This window comes from Dipodomys merriami, unplaced genomic scaffold, assembly GCF_024711535.1.
Source record: "Dipodomys merriami isolate MVZ:Mamm:240054 unplaced genomic scaffold, mDipMer1.0.p SCAF_13, whole genome shotgun sequence".
NCBI lineage: Eukaryota > Metazoa > Chordata > Mammalia > Rodentia > Heteromyidae > Dipodomys > Dipodomys merriami.
This window is the reverse complement of record NW_027202604.1, coordinates 31856397-31875859: the sequence shown is the minus strand read 5'-3', so window position 1 is coordinate 31875859 and position 19463 is coordinate 31856397. Positions and strand designations below refer to the sequence as shown.

The following is a 19463-nucleotide window of genomic DNA, read 5'->3' as shown; positions in this document are numbered from 1 at the left end:
GCCCAGTCCCAAAGCCACAGAGAAACGAACCAAGTCATGGCCTTAAGCTTTCCCACCTCCAATTCAAACAAGCCCTTTTTATAATCTCATTATTTCAGTTGTTTGCTATATTAACAGCAACACAAACAGTCTGAACTTCAGAGCCACAGCAGTGGATGATTACAAGGTAATGAACAAGCTCTACCATTGGAAAAGATGAAGCTGAGCATGGGTACCATTGCTTAGGCTATCACAATATAAACAAACAAAAAATATTTGTCTGGATGCCAGTGAAGTAGGGATGCTGAATCCTAACCAGTGCTGTCTTGTCTGCATGGTGGAAGAAGGGGAAGTCCCACCTCCCAGATGATGGGCATCTGGACCTGCCATTCTTGGGTCCTGAACTCTCAAGCATACTATGACCCTGACCTCTGAACTGAACTTATTTTTTTTTATTTTTTAAAATTTTATTGTATTGTGAAGATGCTGTACAGAAAGTTTACAGTTCCATAAGAAATATAATGAGTACATTTCTTGTTTTTTTTTTTAAATTTTATTTTATTTTATTTGAGAACATACTGTACAGAGGGGCTACAATTACATGGGCAGGATAATGCATACATTTCTTACCAAGCATTGCAGCCTCCTCCTTTGTTTACCCTTCACCTCCCTTCCCAGCCTCCCCCCTCCCCCCACCCAATTATACCCCCCTCCCCCCCCACACCGACATGGTAAAGTTGGTTTTGACATGACATTTTGTACTTCTCCTTGTTGCCACAGGTCCACCTGAATCCTTAAACGACTTGTTTGTCCCCATCTCCTCCACATGTTATACTGACATCAAATATAGTGAAAGCAGGGGTTACACTGTGGGGGAGGGACATACAAAGCAACAAAGCAACAATCTTATAAATGCATTAGAAACACATGCATGAAAGAAACGAAAACATTAAAATACATATTTAAGGGTTCATTTTTCTAACATCACATTATCTGACCTTTTCCGCTTGACTCATACCTATACTAGATATTGCAAATAAGGGAAACCATGCTTCTTTGGGCCTGGCTTAGTTCACTTAATATAATTTTTTCCAAACCTTTCCATTTCCTAACAAATGGGGAAATGTCATTCTTTCTGATGGAGGCATAGAATTCCATTGTGTATATATACCACATTTTCTTGATCCATTCATCTACTGAGGGGCATCTGGGTTGGTTCCATATCTTAGCTATGGTAAATAATGCTGCAATAAACATAGTTGTGCTGGTAGCTTTAGTGTGGTCTTGTTTGTAAACATTTGGGTAAATGCCCAAAAGTGGGATTGCTGGATCATAGGGGAGATCTATGTGAAGTCTTTTGAGGAACCTCCATGCTGCTTTCCAAAGTGGTTGAACAAGATTACATTCCCACCAACAATGAAGTAAGGTTCCTTTCTGTCCACATCCCCTCCAGCATCTGTTGTTGTTAGAGTTCTTGATTTTTACTGTTCTAACTGGAGTGAGGTGATATCTCAATGTTGTTTTGATTTGCATTTCTTTTATGGCTAGGGATGTTGAACATTTCTTCATGTGTCTATTGGCCATCCTTCTTTCTTCTTCAGAGAAGCTTCTCTTTAAGTCTTTCGCCCACTTATTTATTGGGCAGTTGTTTCTTTGAGGATTTGTTGTTGGGTGGTTTAATTTTTTGAGTTCCAAGTATATTTTAGATATGAGACCCTTGTCCGTTGTATGGCTAGTAAAGATCTTCTCCCAATCAGTGGGCTTTCTATTGATCTTGCTAGCTATGTCATTTGCCCTGCAGAAGCTCTGCAACCTCATGCAATCCCATTTGTCCAACCTTTCTTTGATTTGTTGTGCTTCCGGGTCTCTATTCAGAAAATTTCGGCCTGAGCCAAGGAGACCTAGGGTTTCTCCTATTCCATCCTGTAATGTTTTCAGAGTGTCTGCTTTGAGTTCAAGGTCTTTGATCCATTTGGAGTTGATTCTGGTGCAGGGTGATATATAAGGATCTAGCTTTAGTTTTCTACATGTAGTTAACCAATTTTGCCAGCACCATTTACTGAAGAGGCTGTCTTTCTTCCATTCTATTGTTTTAGCTCCCTTATTGAAGATTAGATGGCTATAGGTCTGTAGGTTCATTTCTGGGTTTTCAATTCTATTCCATTGGTCCTGAGGTCTGTTCTTATGCCAATACCAAGCTGTTTTGATTACTATGGCTTTATAGTAGAGTTTGAAATTTGGTATTGATATTCCTCCAGCAGTGTTCTTTCCGTTGAGGAGCGTTTTTGCTATTCGGGGTCTTTTATTGTTCCATATGAATTTTTGGATTGCCTCTTCTATTTCCTTGAAGAATGAGGGTGGAATTTTGATAGGTATCGCGTTGAATTTGTAGATAGCCTTGGGAAGTATTGCCATTTTCACGATGTTAATCTTGCCAATCCAGGAGCATGGGAGGTTTTGCCATTTTTTAAGTTCTGTGTTGATTTCCTTTTTCAAGATTTTAAAGTTTTCATCATAGAGGTCCTTCACTTCTTTGGTTAAGTTAATTCCTAGGTATTTTATTTTTTGTGGGGCTATTACAAATGGAGTTGCTTTCCTAATTTCAGCCACACTTTTCTCATTGTTGACATATAGAAAAGCCATTAATTTTTGGGGGTTAATTATATAACCTGCTACTTTGCCAAAGTTTTGAATCAGCTTGAGAAATTTGGGAGTGGAGTCTATGGGATTCTTTAAGTACAAGATCATGTCATCTGCAAAGAGGGAGAGTTTTACTTCTTCTTTCCCTATTTGGATCCACTTTATGTCTGCATCTTGTCTTATTGCTGTAGCTAGGCATTCTAATACTAGATTGAAGAGAAGTGGAGAGAGTGAAAATCCTTGTCTTGTTCCTGAGTTAAGAGGAAATGGCTTTAGTTTTTCACCATTGAGTATAATGCTGGCTGTAGGTGTGTCATATACAGCCTTTATTGTATTGAGGAATGTTCCATGGATTCCTAATTTTTCCAAAACCTTCATCATAAAGGGGTGTTGGATCTTGTCAAATGCTTTTTCTGCATCTATTGAGATAACCATGTGGTTCTTATTCTTGCTCCTGTTGATGTGATGAATAATATTAATTGATTTGCGTATATTGAACCAGCTTTGCATCCCTGAAATGAATCCTGTTTGATCATGGTGTATGATTTTTTGGATGAATTGTTGAAGTCGATTGGCCAAAATTTTGTTGAGAAGTTTTGCATCAATGTTCATCAAAGAAATGGGTCTGTAGTTCTCTTTCTTTGATGAGTCCCTGCCTGGTTTTGGGATGAGGGTTATGATGGCTTCATAGAATGTGTTCGGTAGTGAGCTTTCTCTTTCAATTTCATTGAAGAGTTGGAGGAGTATTGGTTTGAGCTCTGCTTTGAAGGCCTTGTAAAATTCCGCTGTAAAACCATCTGGTCCTGGACTTTTCTTAGCTGGGAGGTCTCTTATTGCTGTTTCTATTTCAATGCTTGATATGGGCCTGTTGAGCTGGTTTAACTCGTCTTGGTTTAGTTTTGGCATGTCAATATTTGCTAGGAAAAGGTCCATTTCTGTCAAGTTCTCAAACTTATTAGCATAAAGTTTTGAGAAGTATTCCCTTATAATGTTCTGAATCTTGGTTGTTTCCGTGGTGATGTTTCCATTCTCATCTCTGAGTTTATTAATTTGGGTGTGTTCTCTCCTTTTTCTGATAAGGTTTGCTAAGGGTCTGTCAATTTTGTTAAGTTTTTCGAAGAACCAACTCTTTGTTTTGTTGATTCTTTCTATAGTTTTTTTGGATTCTAATTCATTTAATTCTGATTTAATTTTGATTATTTCTTTCCATCTACTGGATTGGGGTTTATCTTGCTGCTCTTTTTCAAGGAGGTTTAGATGTGTCATTAAATTGTTAGTTTCCGATCTCTCCAATTTGTTGATGTAGGAGCTCAGAGCTATAAACTTGCCTCTGAGTAATGCCTTTGCTGTGTCCCAGAGGAGCTGGTAATTTGTGTGTTCATTTTTGTTGAATAGCATGAACATTTGAATTTCCTTTCTAATCTCTTCCATGACCCACTCATGATTCAGCAGTGTGTTGTTCAGCCTCCATGTGATACCGGAATTTCTTTGGTGGCTTTTGGTGTTGAGTTCTAATTTTATTCCCTTGTGGTCAGAGAGAATGCAAGGTATAACTTCAATGTTTCTGAATTTAGACAAGTTTGCTTTGTGGCCTAAAATGTGGTCTATTTTAGAAAATGTTCCATGTGCTGCTGAGAAGAACGTGTATTCTGATGCTGCTGGGTGAAATGTTCGGTAAATGTCTGTTAAGTCTAGTTGATCTATGCAGCTGTTTAGATCTGCGGTTTCTCTGTTGAGTTTTTGCCAAGTTGATCTATCTAGTGGGGAGAGTGGTCTGTTAAAATCCCCAACAATTAATGTCTTTGGATCTATATGGGATTTGAGGGAAAGTAGTGTTTCTTTGATAAATTTGGGTGCTCCATTGTTTGGCGAATAGATATTTAGAATTGTAATATCCTCCTGAAGGAGAGATCCTTTAATTAGTATGTAGCGACCTTCTTTATCTCTTCTCATGAATTTTAATTTGAAGTCTATTTTATCTGATATTAGGATTGCAACTCCCGCCTGTTTATGAGGGCCGTTTGCTTGGTAGATTTTGTTCCAGCCTTTAACATTGAAAATGTGTTTGTTTTTATGGGCAAGATGTAACTCCTGCAGGCAGCAGATAGAAGGGTCTTGTTTTTTAATCCAACTAGACAGTCTATGTCGCTTAATTGGAGAGTTCAGTCCGTTAACGTTAAGAGATAGGACTGAGAAGTATTTGGGGGTTCCTGCCATGTTATCCACCTTCTTGGGGGCTGCGCAAACTGGGTTCTTCCTAAGGTTCTTGGATTCTCAGTTTGGGTGCAGTTTCTTGGCCTTTGTTGTGGTCTTGTTGGTTTTCTATGTGTAGGACATCTTTAAGAATCTTTTGTAGGGCTGGTTTGGTGGAGATGTATTGTTTCAATTTTTCTTTGCTATGGAAGGTTTTTATTTGGCCTTCAGTTATGAAGGAGAGTTTAGCTGGGTACAGTATTCTTGGTTGATAGTTGTTTGTTTTTAGGGCATGGCATACGTCATTCCAGGCTCTTCTTGCTTTGATTGTCTCTGCTGAGAAATCTGAGGTAATTCTAATTGGTTTCCCTTTATAGGTGATTAACCTTTTCTCCTTGACAGCTTTAAGGATCTTTTCCTTGGTCTGGGTTGATCCTGTGTGGATTATAATGTGACTGTGGGATGTCCTATTCTGGTCTGGTCTATTTGGGGTTCTAAAAGCTTCTTGTATCTGAATAGGCCTATCTTTTTGTATGTTTGGGAAGTTCTCTGCTAGGATCCTGTTAAACAAATTTCCTAGACCATTAACTTCTGTTTCTAGGTGCTCCTCTACACCCATTATCCTTAGATTGGGCCTTCTGATGGTGTCTTCCAGGTGTTAGATAGACCTATCATATTTCTTGGACTTGTCTTGGATGGTTGTATGTTCTTTCTCTATAATATCTAGGCTGTCTTCAATCCCTGAGATTTGATCTTCTGCATGGTCTAACCTGCTGTCAAGACTCTCTACTTTGTTTTTTATCTCTTTTCCTTCTAATTGGTCAGCTTTGATGGCTTCAAGTTCTTTGTTGAAGCTCTGTTTTAGGTCTTGTATGAATTTCTTTACTTCCTTAATTTGGTGTTCAGTGTTTGTTCTCAACTCACTTTGTTGATTGGTTATGGTTTCTTTGGACTCCCATTCCTTCTGTTGGGTTCCATTCAGCATTCCCTTTGTGGTCTCCCTGACTTCCTTCCCTGGATTCCGTGAATGCCTTTAGTGATCTTTGTGTATTCTCTACCTGGTCTCTCAATTCCTGAATTACTCTTTGATTAGCTTCCTCCCATCTGTGGGATTCCTGCAGTTCTCTTTCTTCCCGTTCGTGGGATTCCTGCAGTTCTCTTTGAGTGTTCTCTGCCTGCTCACGCCATTCCTCCCTTTCTCTTTGAGTATTCTCAAGTTGTTCACGCAAATCCTGTATCAGTTTTTGAGTAGCTTCCTCACGCTTATGATATTCCTGTATAAACATCTGGGATGCCTCCTCTCTCTCCCTATCACGCTCATACAGAGTCCTTTGTACATTGTCAAACTTCTCATTTATCATGTTTGCTATTAGTGTTTGTAGAGCTATTTGGGAACTCTCCTCTGGATTATTCTTTATCTGTTCTAATCCCTGATTATCAAGATTGGGAATTGAGATACCCGAATTTGCCATTTTTCTTGTGTTTTTCCGGCTTACTCGGCCCATTTGAGATGAAGATTGCACCAGTTTTGTGCTAGAACACTATTTTAAGGGAACCATCAACCAAAGTTTGCGTTTGTACAGTCAATAGTCTACAGATACAATCTAGTTCAACAGATACATCTATTCAACATCAAACAACTATATGTTAAAGGACTTCGAACCGCAGAAAAGAATTTGGAAAACCAGAAATTATTAGGATTAGGGAAAGATGTGGGTAAAAAATAGGAATAGATTGGTGTGGGGAGGCACAGGGAGAGTTAACTATGTCCTAATCACAATGCAGGAAATGGGTTGGGTAGGATGCAAGTAGAGAGAGAGAGAAAAAGAAGAGACAGAAAGGGGAATGAAGAGAGACCAGAAAAAAAATAAAAATGTAAAAATTAATGTTATTATTGAGGTTAAAAGACCATCTATTTAGAGAGGAATGTGAATATGTTCAGAGAAGGGGAGGGACATAGAGGAGATGTGAAAAACTTTAAGGATGGGAAAGGGAGAAGAAAAGATCAGAAGTTCAGTAGAGCTAGACAAAAAACAAAAAGATAATTAAGAAAGAAAGAAAAAGAGAAAGAAGACAAGAAAAGAAAGGAAAACGCTCATTCACATATTCCTAAAATAAAAATTATAAGATGAGAAAAAAAAAAAGTTACTGGAAAACAATTATTTTTTCAGAAGAGGCAAAAATTAAAGATTAATAAAAGTTTTAGAAGGGAAAAAAATTTATATATATATATATATATATATATATATATATATATATATATATATATATATATATAACAAAAAACAAAAAACAAGCAAAAAAAGAAATGAAGAAGAAGAAAAAAAAAAGAAAAAATGTCTTTTGATTTTTTTTTGGGGGGGGGAGGAGTGGGAAGAATCCTGTATCTCCCTTTTGTCTGTAACCAGCCTCTTGTTGGAGTCTCTGGTCAGCTTGAGGTCCTGTGGCTTGATTGGTTTCTTAAGTCGGTTGGTTGGAAGAGGCAGAAAAATGCTCTGCTTTACCCAAGATTTTGAGATCCCCCTCCCAGGTTAGTTTTCTGGGAGGGTGATCTGCTTTGAGAATCACAGAAGAGGGGGATGTGGTGATGAGGCTAGGTTCTGGGTAGAGTTGAGGCCTTTCAACAAACAGTAGCTTTTCCCTGGGGCTATTTTGTGATAAAGCTCACAGCGCCCAGCCTGGAGCCATTCTCAGGGTTTCTGTTTTTCAATTGATTGTGGTGGCTGCTAGAGGGAGGGGCAGCCTCTGGCTCTGGTTACCCAGTGAGGCAAGGCACTCCAATGGCTGGCGCCTGAGCTGGGTGACTTTTCCCTGGATGGAGCTGAGTCTGGCAGGTCACTTCACCGTTAAGTTCTTGTGACCTGCTAAATGACTCGTTTTATTCCAAGGCCTGAGCTGGAACTAGCAGCTCCTCCGAGCTTTGTCGGTATCCAAGATGGAGATCACCCGTGCTGGGTGGGAGGGGTGGCCTTCCCTCCTCTGCTCCCTGAGAAGGAGTGAGGACGTCGGGCTTGTACTCAAGCCGAGTCTTGGATCCTGGGTCGTCTCTGGTCTGCAAACAGCAGGATGAAGATGTCCGCTCCTTGTCGGTTCTTGTTGGTGTTGAGTAGAATCTGCTCGTCCGCTGCGTCTGGCTCCTTCGTCCCCGACTCTCTGTGTCTCAGGTATGACCCCGCGGCGGTGGTCGCTGCCGCGACCCTGCCGCCGTAGCGGCAGCTGATGTGTTTCCTTGGCTTCCCCTCTCTTGTCTAACTCTCTGTCCTGTGATGGCACACTTGGTGTGATTCTCTGGCTTAGGACTGTTCACTGGAACTCTAAAACTGCTTTCTATGCGAGAGCTTGTTCAGATTCCAGCTTCTCCTCCGCCATCTTCCCGGAACCCTCTGAACTGAACTTATTTAGGCCAGACCAGTTCAGTCCCAGGTACACCACGCTGTGTGTCTCTTGTCTGTTCCTGTCCTGTCTCCAGTCTCTCCTCCCGTCAACATGGAGTCCCACTTCAGCTCTGCATTGGAGCTGATCTGGTTGTTGGCATTTTTTTCCTGCTTTTTCTTTCCTCTCTGGCTCTCATGACTGAGTTTTCTGACAGTGTTAAGTGTATCTGTGGGCTGCAGGTCTTTGTGACAAGAGTCTGCCTGCGGTGGCTGGCTTTCTAATAAAGAATCCTGATTTGACCTCTCAAAATGTGGCTTCTCTGTTTTCTTGCCGTATAACACTAGATGACAGGTGATACCTGTTATTTCTCCGAGTCATCAACACTAACTTCAATTTTCTTTTGAGTTTCATAAGATCATATACAGCATAAAGACAACTGCTATTTTATTTCCATAACTACATTTCTACTTTCTTGTCCTGTTCTCAGGTTTTTGAAATTTAATTTTGCAAGTTGCTGTTGGGGTTTATTCTCTATGGTATCTAAGGATTTTAGCTCATGGTTTGGTTACCTTGCTTCTAAGCCTGTTGCTTTATTTCCTAAGAAGAGATGTTCAAAGGTTTGTGCTTGATACTAGAGTTACCTAAATAGTAAATTTTCCTCAATATAAAAAGGATTGGAAAATGTAGTTTAGATTCCCCTGGTCCTCACTGATCAGGCATCTATTGAACTTTTGTGAAACAAAGACAATCTTGAGCAAATTCCCAGGGCTATATCTCATCTGAGCAATCCGTATTCTATGGCTTTCTGGAACAGGAATAAGCTTAAGTTCTCTGAAATCCAATGTTACCCCTTCCACTTAGCAGAAATAACAGGTTGCACTCGTGCCCAAGAATTCTATGTATTCTTCAACCTATAATCTTGGGACCTGAGACTGTGATTTTCTTCTCTCCCTTAGTGAATTCATTTTGTCCTCAGTGCTAACACTTTCTGATCTGTTCCTCCATGAGATGTATCCTTCTTCAAAGGGACAATAGTTCAGAGACACTTGGAGAATCTGACCCAGAAACAAGAAGGAGTATGTATAAACTAAAAATTTTAAAAACACTTTTTTTCAACCTAACAATTGTTTTCTACATCTAATTGAAGGTATTCATGTCAAAGAGGGTGGTATGCAGAGCATAAACTTCATTTTTCAAAATCATATTTCTTAACATGTGAAAGGGAATAAACATTTTTCAAAATCATATATATATATATTTTTTGTTGTTTGTGGGGCCTCAACTCTGGGTCTAGGTGCTGTCCCTCAGTTCTTCAGTCAAGGCTAGCACTCTACCTCTTGAGCCAGAGCACCAATTCCAGCTTTATCTGCTTGTGTGGTAGTGAGGACTCAAACCCAGGATCTCATGCATACATGGCAAGCACTCTACCACTGAGCCACCTTCCCAGCCCAAAATCACATTTCTTAACGTGTGATTTAAACCTAAATCCTTGAGATCAAACACTGCTTGTTCTTTCCTGCACACTATTTTTTTTTTTTTTTTACTTTTATCCAGTTTCTCTTTTACTATGCCAGTTTTCTCTGTTTGGTCTTTCTTTACATTCAGACTTCTGTCCAAAGTCTCAAGCTCTGTGTGTCTTCATCCCAATTCAAGTTTAGAAGACAAAATGAATGTCCCACCCACTACTCCCCCCCCCCATCAACATTATCTGTGATGGGTTTCCTGAAAAAGAAAATCTCTTAACATAGAAGCTTAGCCATTCATTTTAAATCACTCTGCAGTGTTAATGACTAACATTAGAATAGGAATCAAACACATGCAAAATCTTGAGACATTAATTCTTCTCAATTAGATCTCATATTCTGTTGGTTAGTTTCCTTCCTACCTTCCTTCCTACCTTCCTTCCTTCCTTCCTTCCTATCTTTTCTTTTCCTTCCTTCCTTCCTTCCTATCTTCCTTCCTTCCTTCCTTTCTTTCTTTCTTTCTTTCTTTCTTTTTCAGTACTGGTGTTTGAACATGGAGACTTAAGCTTGCCAAACAACACTCCGTTACCCGACTTCTGTCTCCAGCTCCAACATGTTTTCTTAGAAATCAGGTTCTAAAATATCAATATGTACCTGAATCACCTTACCTAGTTGAGTTGTTAAAGAACAAACTCTGGGCTCCCTGCTCAGGGTAGCTGGCTCAGCCTCTTTGTGGAGCACCTGAAGAATGTGGATCAATAGCGGGTCTTCAGGTAATAGTGATGTACTCAAGTGGGGAATCTCACCTTGAAAGTCAGGGATGCAGATGCTACAACTTAGCCTTCTCTCTGTAGTTACTGAGGAAAGGAAATACCTTGGGCTTGGAGTGGGCCTCCCTTGGGGTAGAGCAGTAGAGCCTGGGAGAGTATTTACAGACTTGGGGCTGGAAGGGATCTGAGAAATCTGTGACTCCACCCGCTTTTATTTTTCAAGAAAAGATGCAGAGGAAGAAAGATAAAGCCTTTGGACCACAACTCAGCCATATTTCTGGGCCATTCTGTAAACTGATAAAGACACAAAGCTCTACGTATTTCCTCTCCTGTCATTGTCTTTGCTCACCCTGCCTGGTGATTTTTCCTTGTGGACCATTCTCAGTCTTCCCTAGTGGCAGCTGGTTGTAGCAGCTTTTGTCTTTTGCTTGTTTTTCCATTACCAACCATTTCTGGTGCTTCATTTGTATATTTTTTAATGGGGGAAGAAAAAAATGTATATATACCTCCCAAAATGAAAGTTTTAAAACCTCCCATTTTGGCTTTTCTTAATTAAATGTATAATTCATGAGCCACTTAGGTTGAAACCATTGCATTTTTAAATATTCTCTCCACTCTCTATGACATTTATCTGTTATTAATGGTCATGATACATTTTTCCCCATGATGATTCAGCAATAACATTAGAGCTGAATGGTAATTAATCCTTCCAGCAGCCTTTGTGTAGCTTCTCATTGACAACATTCCCTACAATTTTATTATTATTAGAAATGGCAGCTCCGCAGTAAGCAATTGAAGACTCTATCTGCTACTCTCTCAAGCATAAAACAAATCCTATTTTCCCCAGAGCATGATTATGCTTTGACATCTTTTACAGCCCTATATCTTGTACTATGAAATTTCAAATACAAACACAGAGATATAGGCCATTATTCCCATTGTAGGATATTTAATTTTTATTAAAAGGGAGCCACTTCAGGATGGTAGGGGGAAAACAATGGCAGGGGTAACAATGCTCAATAGGAAGTGTACTCATTACCTTGCTCATGTAACTGTAACCCTCTGTATAGTATCTTTACAATAAAAAATTTTTTTAAAAAAGTTCTCACAAAAAAGGGAGCCACTTCATTGAAAAGAGGCCAAGAATGATAAACATCATCATCACAAACTTCTATAGAACTGTGACCAGAACTCAAGATCAGTAGCATGTGTCTTGAGGTAGAAAAGTAAATGAGAGAGATAAAGAATCTGAAATATACTACTCAGGTTTAGTGGATACACTTTCCTTTTGGAATATTCCAGAAGGAGCAGATTTTACTGAAAACCTTGCATAGTGGTTCAGGGTTCAAAGTAACTAGTTTGTGGGTGGTAAATCATGGTTTCATTGACTCAGTGGCAAAGATTCAATTCAAAAACAGTAATTCCTTTCTGGGTTGAAATCATTGATATTGTGCTGAGCAAGTTTATGGCACAACCCAGGAAGGCGCGTGACACCATTATAATCTATTCCTATGTGAGGTCGTATTTGTTCTGTGATTGCTGCTGGACAACCTAAATTTTATTAGATCCCTTCTGAATCTTTTGGGGTCTACAAATAACCAAGTAAAGCCCTCCTGAGTATGGATTGTTGCTAAGTTCCAAAGAATTCTAAGACCAATTGTCCACTAGCAAACTTTACCTGGAGAAGAAATGAAATGCATAACCAACTTTTGAGTGACTACAGAGAAACCTCCAGTCTACAGTATGTTGATGTTACTGATGTAAATATTCACGGTCCAGACTTCCTTTGGTAGCCCCTATTTCCATCCTCTCTGGATGAGATGATTGTCATGGTTGTTAAGGGATATCCAATCGTGGTGGAAGATAAGGTCTACCAGGGGATATCTGGCAAGATCTGGAAGAATTTTTCATTCCCGGGATAATAGGATTTTTTTTTGGGGGGGGGTCCGGTTGTGGGGCCTTAACTCTGGGCCTGGGCACTGTCCCTCATCTCTTCAGTTCAAGGCTAGCACACTACCACTTGAGCCACAGCACCACTTCTGGCTTTTTTTTCTGCTTATGTGGTATTGAGGAATCAACCCAGGGCCTCAAGCATGCAAGGCAAGTGCTCTACCACTGAGCCACCTTCCCAGCCCTCCCATGATAATAGGAGAGGGACCACAGGGCATCTAAGCCAAGGATGGTGCCCAGCATCTTAACAGAGCAAAACATAGCCTTCCATCACATGAATTCTTCCTAAATTTTTCATGTTGTCAATGCTGACAAACCCTGTCTTCTGTAATAGTAACAGTCTATAGTTTATGTGTTCTATTGGATGGATTAGAAAGCACAGAAAACGCTGGGCGGTGGTGGCTCACGCCTATAATCCTAGCTACTCAGGAGGCTGAGATCTGAGGATAGAGGTTCAAAGCCAGCCCAGGCAGGAAAGACCAAGACTAACTGGAAGTGGTGCTGTGGCTCAAGTGGTAGAGCGCTAGCCTTAAGCTGAAGAGCTGAGGGACAGGGCCCAGGCCCAGAGTTCAGGCCCCACGATTACCAAAAAAAAAAAAAAAAAAAAAAAAAAAAAAAAAAAAAGCAAGCAAGCACAGAAAACAATCTATCCAAAAGGAATAGATTGTGAAAGTGGAGAGAGAGATATGTAGGGTATGGGCCCTCCAGCATGGAAGTCTGAGGTTTTGGTTAGCTATGAAAAAAGAAATTCCATAAAGCTTCCTGTATGCCATACTCTACATTCACTTTACAAAATCACTCTACTTCTCTATATACATTCCTCAGCAGATATAAGAATTCCTAGCTTCCCTTTGCATACTTTACCACTTAGGAAGTGACTGTTCAGGGCTAGATTACACCAGACAAAATAAAACAGAATGAATACAGTGATAATTTAGATAGGATCCTGTGAGTTCCCAACATGATCTTGTCCAAGTCAACAGGATTACTTGGTTTGTAAGACTGCAATTTCTTTTCCCTGAAAAGGGTAAATGAATTAAGATATACAAAATGCTGAGCTGAGCATCCAACACTTATCAGATATGTGTTAAAAGTTTTATCTGATTATAACACAGTACATAGACCTAAGGTATTTTATACTCCATTTGTCTAAAACACTACACTCTTACCTAGTTAGCATCTGAGATATCCTAAAGTAAGTTTGTCGTTTTCCATCCCCAACAATGCTACCAAATGGCTACCATTCCAATTTCCAGTTGCTCTGTCTGCCTTCTGCTTATACAAAGAGTTCTAAAGTCATATAGTTACTGTTAATTTTAGCTGTCCAATAAAACAACATCACTTTCAGTAACTCCAGAAATAATATATAACAACTGGTAGGAAGTAGATATTAAGAATTTGGTCCTATCTTTTGATATAATTTCCCTTTTGTTCTATAACATAATTTTGAGCTTATTCTTGCAATTTTTGGTCTTTGAATTGTCAACATCTTTGATCGAGGTGAAGCCAAACATAGGGATCATACTAAATGATTTCTTCCACCACAGACTCATATAATCCAAACTACAGGCATGAATTCAATTTGTTTTATCAACCTAAAAATTGGACCTGAGGAAAAGGGAAATACATTTTTAAACAAATTTAAAATTTACAATTCCATGGGCCAAGGAATGAGTCTTATTTTTAAACCATTAACAGAATGAGTATATTTTGAGTATCAACTAGTACTTCAAGGTGAATGTAATTATTTTAAACAGGTATCATTTCTACATCTTGGAAATTTAAAATGACATTCCATGGGTGCTATCTTTATGCATAGAATACCTGGAAATCTACTGATTGTATATTTTCCTAATCAAAAAATTCTTACCCCGTAGGTAAATAAAAATCCCTATGGGTCAGAAAAATTACTCCACACATAGGTTCACATTTGGCTGAAGGCCACATTTCCACCCCTACACTCCAAATAAAGAAATCAAATAAATATTATATTGTCTCTGTCACATGCATCAGTCTGAAGGGTGATGACTATAAACCACTCTAGGGACTTCATAGAAGAAACAAATAACTTCCATTTGGCAAAACTTTGGCTTGGTGAAACACTAAGAAACTCAGGGAGAATTGTTTTTTCTTTTTCTTTTAATCCGAGATGGTGTAAAGAGAGAGTGGAAGGACTGTTAAAATATCCCTTGGGAAGATGAAGACAGTCGTCTAACAATGAGGAGGTTTAGGAGACAAAGAAACAGATATCTGAGGGAAGAAGATAAAGGAGTTCCAGGTAGTGCTCTTTGTGTTAAATTTTATTTGCTAAAATATTTTGTAGTTAGAAATTTGGAAGTGGGCAGGATGCCGGTGGCTCACACCTGTCATCCTAGATACTCAGGAGGCTAAGATCTGAGGACTGCAGTTCAAAGCCAGCCCAGGTAGGAAAGCTCTGGAGACTCTTATCTCCAATTAACCTCCAGAAAATCAGAAGTGGCGCTGTGGTTCAGAGTGGTAGAATGCTAGAAAGCTCAGGGTCAATGTTCTGAGTCAAGCTCCATGACTGACAAAAAAAAAAAAGGTGGGGGAAAGATGGGAACAATGAAATCATGTGACCCCAAAGGAACAGATTCATCTAGAATCATGGAGTTGGAGGTAGTTCGGATCTTAAATATCCCCTGAAGGCTGATGAGCTAAACGTTTAGTATTCATGGAGGGCTAAAGAGAGGCAATGAACACTTGAGGGGACACAGGAGGTCTCCAGGTCACTGGGGACATGCCGTTCAGAGGAAATAGGGGATGCCAGCTCTCTACTTTGCTCTCTTTTGCTTGCTCGCCCTCGGTCAGCAGGTTTTCTCTTTTATGTTCTCCTCACCACCGAGATGAGGCAGAGCCAGCAGAGACAGAGGCGGCAAGGCTTCCTGATCATGGGCCTGGAGCCGCTTACCAAGGTGAGCCAGTCATATGGACCTGGAGCCGCTTCCACTGTGAGTCAGTCATATGGGCCTGGAGCCGCTTACCAACGTGAGCCAGTCAGCCTGCCGTTCTCTTTCTATATTCATTACCTTAAGTATTTGTTTTGGAGACAGAAATCTGACTAACATGGAGCCCACCACAAGTTAGGAAGCATGATTAAAGGAATCAATGTTCTCCTCCCAGAGTGCAAAGAATGGTCCCTATTCTACTTTCAAACATCCCCCTTCACCCCATCCCTCCTCTCTCTCTCTCTCTCTCTCTCTCTCTCTCTCTCTCTCTCTCTCTCTCTCTCTCTCTCTCTCTCTCTTTTTCTCTTCCTCTTCCAATTAATGGGGCATTTCTCTCATCCAACCATTAAGGTGAAGTTGCCAAGTATAGTGTTAAAATTTACTCCTCCAGAATCTAATAGAACCAATGAAACAACAATGACAATTTCAGATTTCTTTTTTTTTTAATGAGGTAGTAGCTCTTACCTGAACCCACTTAACGTTCATTAGCCCACTTAGTATTCACAACAGTAATAACTATTAATATCAGTCAGCCTCTACTGTATAGATGAGGAACTGGAGGCTCAAAGAAGATGAACTACCTTTCCCTTTGCCATAAATTCCAAGTCACTCGGCCAGATTACAGGTATTGTCAGTTTCTATACCAAGCCCCAATGTCGATGAAGATGAACTTGAAGATCGTTCATGGTCCTTGTCAATAGATGAAGAACTTCCACTCACTCTAAGACCTGACCTATTTCCCCCTAAGGAACCACATGGAAGATACCACCCCTCCACACACCCCACATACACCCCATATACCTCCAAAATGCGGTGGTGGGCCACAGAATAGTACCACGCCTTGACCTTCTCTGACAGACACTGTGCTTCTTGTTTTGGTTTCAAAGTCTTCAATATCTTGGAAAGCAAAGAAAAACAAGTTTAGGATTAGTTACTTGGGAGGAGAAGGGTTTTTTTTTGTTTGATTTGTTTTTGGGTCCGGTCATGGGGCCTGAACTCTGGGCCTGGGTGCTATCCCTCAGCTCTTCAGCTCAAGGCTAGCGCTCTACCACTTGAGCCACAGCACCACTTCTGGCTTTTTTTTTGTTTATGTGGTGCTGAGGAATCGAACCCAGGGCCTCAGGCATGCAAGGCAAGCGCTCTACCACTGAGCCACCTTCCCAGCCCATGAAGGAGAAGGGTTTTAAAGCAGCATTTCTAACTTCTTTGTATCAGGAAAGGTGAGGGAACTCACTCTTGGCTTAGTGAAATTTTAGTTGATGATCTATTGACTTGCCCCATTATTTAGTTTCAAAATCTCCCCTTTCTTTCTGGCCTTTCTTGGTAACATCATTAAACCAAGTCTGTGAAAAATACATTTGTTTATAGCACTGTTTACTTTTATTCTCCCAGCCTGCAGCCCAATGAGGAAATTCCTTAAGCTCAGCACATATTGACTTTCTCTGTTCAGGGAAAATGTGATTTGAGAGAGGCAGGTAGTCGGTAGGGCGGGGTCTTCTCACACCTTACATGAAAGGTTACCATTTAGATGAGAGGCTGCCATCTGTGAGCGCTGAGGCTGGAATGGCGTGAGGGAAAGCACAACATATAACGGAGCCACAGAGGCAGAACAGCCATGTGCTATCTATGCTGTCTTGATTGATTCCTTCGCAAGCTGCTTTATTTTCTTATTCGGAATGTTGTGATTGCCTGCATCAAAGAATTCTACAAAGTCAGAGGCAGAGAAAGGGCTCCTGGCTGTCTTGATAGCTGTACATCCGAGGTATAAATCTTTCAACATTCCTGGGAAACAGTCACCCAGTCTGTACAAACAGACAAATTATTTCACTTCTTTGACCTTCAATTTCTTAATCGGTAGAATCATTTCCTTCCTTCCTTCCTTCCTTCCTTCCTTCCTTCCTTCCTTCCTTCCTTCCTTCCTTCTTTCCTTCCTTCCTTCCTTTCTCCATCTTCCTTCCTTCCTTCCTTCCTTCCTTCCTTCCTTCCTTCCTTCCTTCCTTTCTTTCTTTCTTTCTTTCTTTCTTTCTTTCTTTCTTTCTTTCTTTCTTTCTTTCTTTCTTTCTTTCTTTCTTTCTCTCTTTCTCTCTCTTTCTTTCTACCTCCCTTTCTTCCTCTCTTTCTCCCTTTCTTTCCTTTTTTCTTTCATACTGAGGAGAGGATTGAATTCAGGGCCTCATACTTGCTACACAAACATTCTACCAATTGACCCATGTCCCCAGTACTTTTACAATAAAACCTTGCACTAACTTACTCTCATCTGGCCTTGGAACACTATCTTCCTAATTTCATCTTTCAAGTAGCTGGTATTATAGACATATGCTACCAAACTCAGCTTTCAATTATATATACTCTTGACTTTGAATAGCAAAAGCATTCATCACATTAGACCCTGTTAATTCCAATCTATACCACTTTCCCTTTTCCCATCTGTTCTTCAGAAGTAATCATTAGTTTTATGCAAATTATTTATGTTCTGACATGCCTGGCTTATTTTTCCACTAAGCACTTATGGCCCTTTCCTCATTGGTTATGGAAAAATGAAATCTGCATATATATTTTCTACTATATGTATGTACATATGTATATATATACATGCGCATATATGTATGTATATATGTATCTATATCTTGCAGTTTAGGGAGTGTATTTCACTAGTAAAAAGTTTACCTACCCTGTATGAGGCACTATGAAGATAAAACAAACAAAAACAACAAAGTATACAAATGAAACTATTGTATGGACTGTCAGTCCTTTGTCACTTCAGTGTGTACCACTTTAAATGCCTTGCTAGGCACTGGTGTCCAGCCTTGAAATTCTAGCTACTCAAGAATGTGAGAACAGGAGGACAGGGCCCCCAAGTTAGCCTGGGCAGAAAAGTCTATGAGATTCCATGTCCAGTTCACTATCCAAAAGCCAGGCTCAAGTAGTAGAGCATGCTCTGAGGCCTGAGTGTCAGTCTCTCTGGATCAGCAACAAAAACATTATATCTTAAAGAGAAAAAAAAATCAACCTAGCTAGTAAACTCTATTTCAATATCAATATATTGAATTCATGGATTCTGTTTCTCATGGTTATTATGAAATATGATCATACTGAAGCTATTTTCCTCTTACTTTTATTCTTTAAAAAAAATCCCCACTATGTTGTCATCATGTTTTAGTGATCAAAGAAACACCAAGGCCAGGAAGGAGTTGCAGGAAGCTGAATGATCCTATGAAATTAACAAGCTCTGTACTGAATCCTCTCTGTGTCTCACAACCACTGTTGTCCTCCCCTAGTGACATTCATCTTGGTTTGGGTGTTAATCAGAAATCATTATAACACAGTGTTGGTAAAACCAGGGAGGCTTTAATACATTCAGTGTTCACTGTCACACAGCATCCATTTGTGACATTACTCTTCCTCCCCTGGCCTTGTAGAATCTCAATAGGGTTTCTATTAGTTCTCAGGAGAGGAAATCAGCTTCTCTGGAAAGACATACAAGTCCTGTTCGCTATCAAAACAAATTACTTCAAAATGTTACTGGTTTAAAGGTTTCAATTAATAACTCACATTTTACAACTGCTAATAACACCTTAGATCACAGACAAGATATAATTTCACCTTATTTAAACTAGATACCCTGTCATCTGATATCCTTTGAACAAGACTGATTTTTACACATCCAATGTGTATTTCAGATGTCTTCCTGCTAATGATTTGATTCTGATAGGATTTAGAGGCAAAGTCTGCTGAATTAGCTAGTCAAATAAATGTCTATCAAGTATTGTCTTTATGATGTAAGATGTTTTTAAATTTAGATTGACTTTTTTACAAGAAGGCAAAAATAGACATTCGCTATATTTCTCTTCCTCCTCCTCCTTCTCCTCTTTCTCCTCCTCCTCCTCCTCCTCCTCCCCCTCTTCTTTGTCTTCGTCTTCATCTTCGTCTTCATCTTTGTCTTCGTCTTTGTCTTCATCTTCTTCATATTCATTTTTGCTTTGGAGAACACAGCTTAGTGTGACATTGTTCCCTGAGAATATCCTCCAATTCTACAATATTTGGAGATTTTCCCATAAAGCAAAAAGGTGACCTGCCTAGCCTGCCCTTGTACTCAAGGTATAAGTCCTGCCGAGCTGGTTGCTATT

The 19463-nt window shown here is 39.8% G+C and overlaps 1 protein-coding gene across 1 annotated transcript in view; it reads right to left on the bottom strand.

The window, feature by feature from the left end:
* The window catches only part of Cntn6 (contactin 6), a 267806-nt gene that overhangs the window by 92042 nt on the left and 156301 nt on the right, over positions 1-19463 (bottom strand). Inside the window, 1 exon segment of the mRNA XM_070018410.1 lies at positions 16138-16233. Coding sequence (XP_069874511.1) covers positions 16138-16233 — 96 coding nt within the window.